Below are 9641 nucleotides of genomic sequence, written 5' to 3' on the forward strand. Positions count from 1 at the left end.
TCGTCGCGCGGGAGGAGACGGATTTGGTATGGGGCACGGCGTTTTATACTGTTTGAGCATACGAAACGAGTACGAAGTTCCGTACGTAGTACGGAAACCTTCCCCGAGCCTCGGACTTCCAACCTCGGACGACGCGAACGGGGAGGAGTTACGACGCGCGCGCCGCGCGTCACACCCGCCGCCGCCGCCGCCGCCGCCGCCGCGCGCGACGATGGAATCGAGATGGGATAACAGGCACATCGCGCCGTTCGACGCGCTGCCCGTCGTGCCCGCGGACGGCCCGTGGACGCCGCCGCCGCACGAGTTCGAGCCGCCGCGCGCGTCGCGCCCGCCGCGCCCGTCGACCGCGACGCTCAAGGTTCGCTACGCCGCGGTGCGCACCGCCGAGGATTTGCGACAGGCGATCGTCTTCGCCGCGCGCGAGGACGACCTCCACGGCCTGCGATGGCTGCTGCGCGAGTTCCCGAAGATGCCGCGCGACGACCCGACGCCGGTGGAGCGCGCGGCGGAGCACGGGCACTTCGAGACCCTCAAGTGCGTTCTGTCTCGCGATCGCGCGCGAACAGAACGTTTTTCACCCACCCCTCGGTTTCAACATTTGATCGCGTCTCCTTTCAGCTGACCCGTGTATTGATTGGCCCTCAGGTGGCTCCGCGCGCGCGGCTGGCCGTTTTCTCCGTGCGCCATCGGCGCCGCCGCGAGCGAAGGCAGACTGGAGATCGTGCATTGGCTGCGAAAGGACGGGAACGTGTGGTCCGGGATGTCCAACTACAAGCAGCGGGTCCACCCGGAGTATCCGAACATGTGAGCACAGCTGTGCGCGAGTAGAAACAGAAAGCTTTAAAAAAAAAACGTGATGAAAAAAACGAAGTAGCCGTCTCTCTCAAAGACCCTCGCCCTTCGCCGCGCGCGCGCGGACGATGGTCCGAGGCGTCTGCACGCGCTGCCCCGGCCTCCCCCACGATTGGTTCCGCGTCGAAGCGGAAGGGGAGACGTACTACTGGAACAAGCGGACGGCGGTGACGACGTTCGACGCGCCGACGCCGGAGCGCGAGTCTGACGCGACGGCTGGCGACGACGCGGGCGAAGGCGACGACGACGACGACGCGCGCGGCGCCGCCGCCGCCGCCGCCGCCGCCGCCTCGCCCGCGGACCCGCGGGTTCGACGACGGGATCGCGAGATCGCGGGCTCGGGGCGCGGCGACGGCGCGCGGGAGGAGATCGAGCGAGATCCGACCGGCGACGGCCACGGCGACGGCGCGCGCGCCCGCGGCGACGGCCACGGCCCGCGGAAGGGCGCGAAGCGACGGCGCGCGGAGAGGGCGCGCGAGGGAGGAGATCCGAGGGACGAGAGAGACGCCTCCCCGCGCGACGAAGGCGAAGGCGGGCCCGACCTCTCGAGCGTCGCGAAGACGCACGAGACCCTCGGCCCGCTGCTCGAGTGCCTCGCGCGCGACGACGAGACTAACGCCGCGGCGGCGCGGTGCGGACAGCTCAGCGTCCTCAAGTGGCTCCGCGCGAACGCGTTTCCGTGGAACGAGCGGACATGCGTCGACGCCGCGAGGCACGGGCAGTTCGACGTTATGAGGTGGGCGCGCGCGAACGGCGCGCCGTGGGATCAGAGAGCGGTGACGCGCGCCGCGATGGAGGGCGGGCGCGACGAGATCGCGGCGTGGGCTCGGGCCGAGGGTGCGAACGGCGCCGGCGCCGGCGACTTGGACAACGACAGGTACGACCGTCGCGGGCCGCCGACGAGACCCGCTCCCCCGGCCGAGGAAACGCGACGCGGCGGCCAATATGATCCCTCCCCTCCTCCGCGTGATCTTCTCGAGAGGGCGATCGCGAAGCTTCTCGACGTCGTCGAACGCCACGGCGGTCGCCTGAACAAAGGATTCATTTCGGAGTTGCACGCGGAGATGCCGGAGACGATAGATCTCGTCAGGAGGATGAAACTTAAAGCGTTTTGCGAGGCTTCGAACGGACGACTGATTTTCGAGACAGTCGACGATCGCGGCGACGGCGTGATAGTCGCGGCTAAATCGTGGAGACCCGCCCCGGCGAAAGCGCTCGTACGAGTAGACCGGTATCAGGTCCCCAACGCGGTCGTCGAATGTCCAAAGTGCGGTGATCCGAGTCACCACGTGAGCCGCTGCCCTCTCGCGAACTGTCGCTCGTGCGGCCGCTCCGGACACTTAAGCGGTGCGTGTCCCGACGCCACGTGCTTTAGGTGCGGCAAACGGGGTCACGAAAGTCGCTTCTGCAGGGAGCGACCAAACCCTTCATCGGGTTGTCTTCAGTGCGGGAGCCGCGAACATTTCTTGCGGGACTGTCCGGACGTCGGATGCTTCCATTGCGGAGAGTTTGGTCACAGGAGGGACGAGTGCCCGCGCAGGCGCCGCGGGCCGTGGTGAACGAACGCGAACGAGACGAAGAACGCGAGATGAACGTACGGAACGATATGTACGTGTAACGGAACGAAGGCATACGTTTTTAACATCGATCGAACGTAAATACTTTAATACGACTTCGCGAAGAGGCACACCTCCTTCGCCTCGACGCCGGTCATCAAACACGTGTGCGGCCCCGCGGGCTGGTCGAACGGAAAGCACCGAATCGTCGCGCCGGTGTCCTCCTTCACCTTCTCCTCGTCCGCGTCGCTGCCTTCCCATCCCCCTCTGGCCCACTTCCCCGCGTCGATCGCTGCTTTGAGTTCTTCGTACGACGTCACGTCCACGATGTTCTCGTCCCTAAACGCTCTCGCCTCGCTCAACAGCGCGCTCTGGACGTCCGCCAACGTCTCCCGGACTTTACCGACGAGCGCGCTCGGTTCCACGGAGACGCCGAACTCCTTCCCTTCCTTCCCGGGCTTGTCCCTCCGCGCGAGCACGCACGCGTCGTTCGCGACGTCTTTCGGGCCGATCTCGACGCGAATCGGTACCCCCTTCATCTCCCACTGCGCGAACTTCCACCCCGGCGAGTTCCTCTCGTCGTCGTCGAGCTTGACGCGGACGCCCGCGTCCGTCAGCGTCTTCACGACCGCGCTCGCGGCGGCGTTCACGGACTCCTTGTCCTTGTTCTTCTGCGCGATGGGGACGACGACGACTTGGATCGGCGCGAGCGCGGGCGGGAGCCTTAGGGTCGTTCCATACAAGGCGATGGCGGGGTGGAGTTGAAAGGCGTCAGTGGGCGTTGAAAGGCGCCGAGGGCGGGGATTGAAAGCGAGGGGTGAGCGGAGAGACACGACGGCAAAAGTCCTTAAGAAACGGCGTTCACCACGCGAACGCGGTCGTATGGGGACCAGTGTATAGAACGCGCCGTAAGCCGACGTCGTCGCCGTGGGTCATGATGATCCCGCCGATGAGCCGCGTGCTGACGCCCCACGAGCTCTGATGCACGTGCTGCGTTTTCCCGTTCTCGTCCAGGAACGTCGTGTCGAACGCCTTTGCGAAGTTTTGCCCGAGGTTATGCGACGTCCCCGCCTGCAGCGCTCGCTTATCCCCCATCATCGCCTCGATCGTGTACGTGTTATTCGCCCCCGCGAACGTCTCGACGCGCGATTTACGGCCGACGATCACCGGCATCGCGGCGACGTCCTCGGCAAACTCGCGGTACACGTCGATCATCTGCACCGCGCGCTCCTCCGCCTCCTCCGCGGTCGCGTGCGCGGTGTGCCCCTCCTGCCACAGAAACTCGAGCGTGCGAATGAACGGCCGCGTGCGCATCTCCCACCGATGGACGTTCGCCCACTGATTCATCAGCAGCGGCAGGTCGCGGTAGGACTGAATCCACTGCGAGAACATGTGGTTCACGATCGTCTCGGACGTCGGACGCACCACGAGCGGCTCCTCGAGCGTCTTCCCGCCGCCCTGCGTCACGACCGCGAGCTCCGGGGAGAACCCTTCCACGTGCGACGCCTCCTTCGTGATGAACGAATACGGGATGAGCTGCGGAAAGTACGCGTTCTCGACGCCCGTGGTCTTAAACTTCGCGTCCATCCAACGCTGAATGCCCTCCCAGAGCGCGTACCCGTACGGGCGTATGACCATCGTGCCTCGCGCGGGGCCGTAGTCCGCGAGCTCGCACTCGCGGATGACGTCGAGGTACCAGCGCGAGAAGTCTTCGGATTTCGGCGTGACGCCAACCTCCGCGCCCGCCTTGGGCTTGGCCTTCGCGGCGTCCGCCGCCGCCGCCTTCGCCGCCGCCTTCGCCGCGGCCTCCGGGTCCGCGAGCGCCTCCGCGGTAGCCTTCAGCTCCTTCAGCTTCGCGACCGCGGCGTCGACGTCCGCCTTGCTGACGTCGGCGCCGTCCTTCTTCGATTGCTTCAGCGCGCGCACGACGTCGCCCTGCGCCGCGGCGGCCGCGGTCGCGGCCGCGACGTCGTCCGCGCTCGCGGCCGTGCCCGCCGTCGCCGCGCGCGGCGCGTGGGACGCGCCGCGCGACGGCGCGAGGGACGCGAGGACGCGCGGATGACGCGCGGAGAAGGACGGGAGCGCGGACGCGGCGTTTGCGGCGCCGCGAGCGAGGCGGGGGAAGAGCGGGAGGGCGGCGTGATGACGATGTTGGTGATGATGACGCGTCGACGCGGTCGTCGCGCGGACGGCGACGCTCGCGCGACGCGAGGCGACGCCTCCGCGGAGGGCCCTGCCGATCGAGCGCGAGAACGCCATCGTGGTGTCACCGCGAACTCCGGTGACGGACATGGAGGTGTGAGCGTCGCGTGAGGCGCGCGCGTTGGACTGATGAGCGTCGTCCCCCGAGCGCCGCGTCTTATCGATTGAGGACCGCCGAAGCCCTCGCCGGAGGGTTTCGTTTCGCGCCGGTATCAAATCTGTCGGTCAACAAAAACGTTCACCCAAAAACGTTCACCCACACGACCGATCACCTTGACCGCTGGATATCAATTTTTTTTGCGCGCTGTTAATTATTTAACCTGCGTTTGAACAGAACCTCTCCGACGGCGGCCACTCGCGGACGCGCACCGCACGCCTTCCCGGGCTCCGGCGTCGCGCTCTCGCTTCGGTCCTCGAACGATAGGCCTCGAACGGAAGATCCGGCGCTGAAGTCTCGCGCGCGGACGCGTTTGAAGGCGCGCGCGGGAGGGCGATCTCTGCCTCCTCGGCGCAGATTTTTTTATTTGACGTCGCGCAGGAAAGATGATGCAGACGTCGACGACGCCGGCGACGGCGTCCGCGGCGCTCGCGGCGTCGTCGCGGCCGCTCATGCGCCGCCCCGTCGCGGCGTTCGCGACGTCGCGGAGGACGCCGCGCGCGTCGTCGCCCGCGTCGTTTTCCGTTCGCGCGAGGACCCCGCGCGACGCGACGACGCCGACGCCGGTCGCCGCCGCGCGCGTCGACGTCGCGCGAGCGGCGGGCGCTCGCCGCGCGTCGTCGCCGCGCGTCGTCTCCACGCCGCGGCGTCCCCGCGCCGCCGCCGCGATCGCCGCGGCGTTCGCGCCGGCGCCGGCGCCGCGCCGCGCGGAACAGGATGATCCGTCGTCGCCGCCGCGCGGGGGCTCGATCGTCGCGACGGCGTCGTCGCCGTCGAGCGGCGGCGACGCGTCGTCGACGACGTCGATGAAGCAACCCGATCGCAACCCGATCGCGAGATTCCTGAAACCCCTCGACGGCTTGTGGGGGAAGCTGATCCCCATGGCGATCATGTTCTACTGGATGGCGCTCGCGAACGGCGTCCTCGACGCGCTCAGAGACGCGCTCGTCGTCACCGCGTTCGGCGGCGCGGAGCAGATCCCGTATCTCACCGTGTACGCCGTGTTGCCCGCGTCGCTCACCTTCGTCGCCGTCTTCGCGAAGTTCAGGTGCGTTCTATACACTGGTCCCCATACGATCGCGTTGGCGTGGTGAACGCCGATCCTTAAGGACTTTTCCTGGCGCGTCTCTCCGCCCAGCTCTCGCTTTCAATCCCCGCCCTCGACGCCTTTCAACTTCATCTGACGCCTTTCAACTCCACCCCGACGTCGCTTTGTATGGAACGACCCTCAGCCAACGATGGGGCCGCGAGAAGCTCTTCTACATCTTCCTCGCGTTCTTCATGACCTTCTTCGCCGTCTTCACGCTCGTGCTGTACCCGAACATCGACGCGCTGCATCCGACCGCGTTCGGCGCGTCCGTCGCCGCGGGCCTCCCCGCCGGCCTCGCCGGCGGGGTCGCCGTGCTCACCAATTGGGTCTACTCGTTGTTTTACGTCGCGAGCGAGATGTGGGGAGACGTGATGCTCTCGCTGCTGTTCTGGGGGATGGCGAACGAGACGACGCGGCTCGAGGACGCGGGGATCATCTACCCGCTCCTCGGCGTCGGCGCGAACGTCGCGCAGGCGAGCAGCGGCGTGATCGTGCGTTGGGTCTCGAGCTACGGCGGGTGGACGCATCTCACCGCCAAAGAGGCGTGGAGCGTGAAGCTCAACATCCTGATGTCCATCGCGTTCGCGTGCTGCGTCGGGATCGGGTTGACGCACGCGTACATCATGAAGCGCGCGCACGACGCGGACGGAGGGAAGCAGTACGACCTCGACCAGGCCGCGGCGTTGAAGGCGAGGGAGGATCACGCGAAGGATCAGGCGAGGGTCGCCGCGGGGAGAAAGCCCAAAAAGGACAAGACGGGCTTGATCGACGCGCTGAAATTCGTCGCGCGCACGCCCGAGGTGCTGTGCCTCGCGGTGATGTCCATCTGCCAAGGCCTGAGCAGCATCTTATTCCAGGTGGCGTGGAAGGGGCAGCTGAGGATATTACACCCGGAGCCGCACGCGTACAGCGCGTTCATGGGCGACGTCCAGCTCGGCAGCGGCTGCCTGACGTGCTTCCTCATGATCATGGCGCCGTGGCTGTTCAAAACCCTCGGCTGGGCCGGGACGCTGTCCGTGACGCCAAAGTTCAGCGCGATCGCGGGGTGGAGCTTCTTCGGGTGTTCGATATGGCTGGCGTCCAGAGGGATGCTCGTGCACGGCGCGCCTCTGTTGACATACCTCGCGTGGGGCGGCGCGGTGTTGTACGTCATGGAACGCGCCGCTAAATTTTCGCTCTTCAAACCCGCGGAGGAGATGGTCTACATCACCCTCGACGAGGAGTCCAAGACGAAAGGCAAAGCCGCCGTGGACGTCCTCGGCGCGCAGGTGGGGAAGACGGGCGGGAGCATGCTTCAGCAGGGGTTTTTGCTATTCTTCGGCACCATCGTCGCTTCGCTGCCGTTGCTCGCGGCGGGACACACGTCGATCGTGTTGCTGTGGCTGTGGGCGGTGCGGAGGCTCGATAGGATGCACGGCGCGGAGCTGGAGCGGGTTCACGCGCGGTTGGACGATTTGGACGAGGACGCGGCGTCGCCCGCGGTGGCGTGATGAGACGGCGACCGCGACGGGCGGCGGGGGGGAAGTCGACGGATGTATTTTTGTCAACCTTAAGGTTACTTTGTTTTGTCGTCGCCGGCAGATTGGAACGCGTACGCACTGGTCGCGCTCGTCTCTGTCACGCGGTACGGTACACGTACGTTACGTTATGCTCCCTACATTACATCCTACTACAGTGCGCTCATCATCACTTCGCTTCGCTTCGCTTCACTTCTTCTTCTTCGGCGCGTTCGCGCCCGGCCCGCCCGTCTGCGTCGCGGACGCGTACCCCATGGCGCGTAACATCTCCATCACCGTCGCCGCGACGTCGCCCTGGAACGTCATCGCGCCGTTCTCCGCGACGCTCCCGCCGCACCCGAGCACCTTCTTAAATTTCTGCGCGATCTCCTTCGCGGCGTCTTTCCCCCCCGGCGGCGCGAACGCGTCGATCACGGTGACGGTCTTTCCCTTCGTGCCGCTCCGCGTGACGCCGACGCGGACTCTCTGCGCGGCGATGTCGACGCCGACGCTCGCGCCCGCGCCCGCGCCGATCGCGTTGGGGGGCTTCTTCGCGCCGCCGCCTCGCGTCGGCGCGGCGGTGGTCTTCGATGATTTTGACTTCGCGCGCTCGGCTTTCATCGCGCCGCCTTTGGACAGCGCGGCGACGGCGTCGGACTCGCTCATCCGCGTCATCGACGAAAAGGACGACGACGACGACGACGACCGCTCGGTGGCCTCCTTCGCGGCGTTCGACGCCGCGGGCAAGGACGACTTCAGCGACGCGAGGTCGCCGAACGGGTTCGCTCCCGGCGGGGTGGACTTCTTTCCGCCGCCGCCCTTCGCGCCGGCGAAGACGCGAACGACGCGACGCATCGTCGTCGTCGTCGTCGTCGACATCGCGGAGGAGGAAGAGGAGGACGACGACGACGACGACGCCGTTCGTCTCGGAGGCGCGCCGCGCGCGTCGCGCCATCCCACGCGCGCGCTCGCGCGCGCGCGCGGCGCGCACGTCCCGGACGCGATCGCGATCGACATCGCGACCGCGGACGGCGTTCTCGACCGCGCCGAGGCGCGCGTCGCTCTGCGGCGTCGCGGCCCGCTCTCCACGACACGAAGAAGGTCAGGTCGTCGCGGAAAATCTGGAGACTCTTCGCCCCGAACAGAATTCTGTTCCCGAGAGCATTTACCCCCGCGCCCTCTCCCGCATCCCACACGCCATGGCAGCTCCCAACACGGACTGGTGGGCGACGATCCAGTCCGCGGCGTACACCGCCGCGGAGACGACGCGCTTACTCTCCCTGCGCACCGCGAAGCAGGCGGAGGTCATGTACCACGAGCGTCAGATTCAATTGACGAAGGAATCGTTCGGGAAGGACGTCTTCCAGCACATGGAGGCGAACAACGCGGCGACGGTGCAGCAGATGTTCGCGGACGCGAAGAGCGCGATCGACGGGATCAAGGCCACGATCGCGAAGTGCAACGAGGACATCGAAGAGCTCACGAAGCAGATGGCCGCGGTGGGGTCGTGACGACGAGGACATTAATGTATTTTACCCCTTTGAATCGACGATGGACGAACTGGAACGGACGACGCGTCGGAACGGCGCCGAGGAGACGCGACGGAGCGTCGACGAGAAGGAAAGCGACGTGACCGACCCCGCGCCACGCGTGGGATAGCTCAAGATAGACGAAATAGGTGCAATAGCCGCGTATGATAGTAGGTTGAACTGAATCAAGCGATTGGTCGGACAAGACGCCGAAATTCTCATTCACATCAAGACGCAGTCGCTACCGCTCTTCTTCTTATACTTCCCGCTCTTGCTCTTCCCCGGCTTCGCGCCCTTCTGCGCATTGCCGCCGCCGCCGGCGGCAGCGGCGTCCTCCCTCTCCCGTTCCCGTCGCATCGTCCCGTCATGGCGATGACGCGCCTCTTCCGCGTCGCGTTCCCGCCGCTCCGCGCGCCGCCGCGCGTTCGCCTCAGCCTCCTCCGCCTCGAACTCCGCCTGAAGCGCCACGGCGAGCGCGTAGTCGCCGTCGCCGTCGGTTTGGGGCGCCGCGCCCGCGCCCGCGCGGTGGTGCTGTCCCACGGGCACGCCGACCGCGACGCCGCGCGCGTCCGGCGGCGGCGGCAATGCGCAGAAGGGCGCGAAGCCGGGGAAGAGCAAGAGCGGGAAGTATAAGAAGAAGAGCGGTAGCGACTGCGTCTTGATGTGAATGAGAATTTCGGCGTCTTGTCCGACCAATCGCTTGATTCAGTTCAACCTACTATCATACGCGGCTATTGCACCTATTTCGTCTATCTTGAG

At 66.5% G+C, this 9641-nt stretch overlaps 7 protein-coding genes across 7 annotated transcripts; 5 read left to right on the forward strand and 2 right to left on the reverse strand.

Moving 5' to 3' along the window:
• Positions 1-28: 28 nt before the first annotated feature.
• MICPUCDRAFT_60964 (uncharacterized protein) lies at positions 29-808 on the forward strand (the record flags this gene model as incomplete). The annotated part of the gene is made up of 2 exons (XM_003061017.1): positions 29-534; positions 646-808. The coding sequence occupies 2 exons, from the start codon at positions 29-31 to the stop codon at positions 806-808; spliced, it is 669 nt and encodes a 222-aa protein (XP_003061063.1).
• A 112-nt stretch (positions 809-920) lies between these two features.
• MICPUCDRAFT_60965 (uncharacterized protein) lies at positions 921-2411 on the forward strand (the record flags this gene model as incomplete). Its single annotated transcript, XM_003061018.1, has 1 exon — positions 921-2411. The coding sequence occupies one exon, from the start codon at positions 921-923 to the stop codon at positions 2409-2411; it is 1491 nt and encodes a 496-aa protein (XP_003061064.1).
• A 104-nt stretch (positions 2412-2515) lies between these two features.
• MICPUCDRAFT_19834 (uncharacterized protein) lies at positions 2516-4136 on the reverse strand (the record flags this gene model as incomplete). The annotated part of the gene is made up of 2 exons (XM_003061285.1): positions 2516-3131; positions 3283-4136. Coding segments are annotated over 2 exons (1470 nt in total), but the record flags the coding sequence as incomplete, so codon positions are not given.
• Positions 4137-5217: 1081 nt separating this feature from the next.
• Positions 5218-7540, forward strand: MICPUCDRAFT_48175 (ATP:ADP antiporter family). Its single transcript, XM_003061019.1, has 2 exons — positions 5218-5815; positions 6000-7540. The coding sequence occupies exons 1-2, from the start codon at positions 5220-5222 to the stop codon at positions 7345-7347; spliced, it is 1944 nt and encodes a 647-aa protein (XP_003061065.1). The 5' UTR covers positions 5218-5219; the 3' UTR covers positions 7348-7540.
• A 23-nt stretch (positions 7541-7563) lies between these two features.
• MICPUCDRAFT_60969 (histone H3) lies at positions 7564-8232 on the reverse strand (the record flags this gene model as incomplete). The annotated part of the gene is made up of 1 exon (XM_003061286.1): positions 7564-8232. The coding sequence occupies one exon, from the start codon at positions 8230-8232 to the stop codon at positions 7564-7566; it is 669 nt and encodes a 222-aa protein (XP_003061332.1).
• A 320-nt stretch (positions 8233-8552) lies between these two features.
• Positions 8553-8864, forward strand: MICPUCDRAFT_60970 (uncharacterized protein; the record flags this gene model as incomplete). The annotated part of the gene is made up of 1 exon (XM_003061020.1): positions 8553-8864. One exon carries the CDS (start codon positions 8553-8555, stop codon positions 8862-8864), a length of 312 nt encoding a protein of 103 aa, XP_003061066.1.
• A 384-nt stretch (positions 8865-9248) lies between these two features.
• Positions 9249-9515, forward strand: MICPUCDRAFT_60971 (uncharacterized protein; the record flags this gene model as incomplete). Its single annotated transcript, XM_003061021.1, has 1 exon — positions 9249-9515. One exon carries the CDS (start codon positions 9249-9251, stop codon positions 9513-9515), a length of 267 nt encoding a protein of 88 aa, XP_003061067.1.
• Between the last annotated feature and the right edge of the window lie 126 nt (positions 9516-9641).

Source organism: Micromonas pusilla (assembly GCF_000151265.4).
Source record: "Micromonas pusilla CCMP1545 genomic scaffold MICPUCscaffold_9, whole genome shotgun sequence".
Taxonomy (NCBI): Eukaryota; Viridiplantae; Chlorophyta; class Mamiellophyceae; order Mamiellales; family Mamiellaceae; genus Micromonas; species Micromonas pusilla.

Excerpts from the sequence above, each read along its gene's own strand:
- MICPUCDRAFT_48175 (XM_003061019.1), top strand. The coding sequence starts at position 5,220 with ATGCGCCGCCCCGTCGCGGCGTTCGCGACGTCGCGGAGGACGCCGCGC. Across the intron at positions 5,816-5,999 it reads GCCGTCTTCGCGAAGTTCAG|CCAACGATGGGGCCGCGAGA; the intron begins GTGCGTTCTATA and ends AACGACCCTCAG.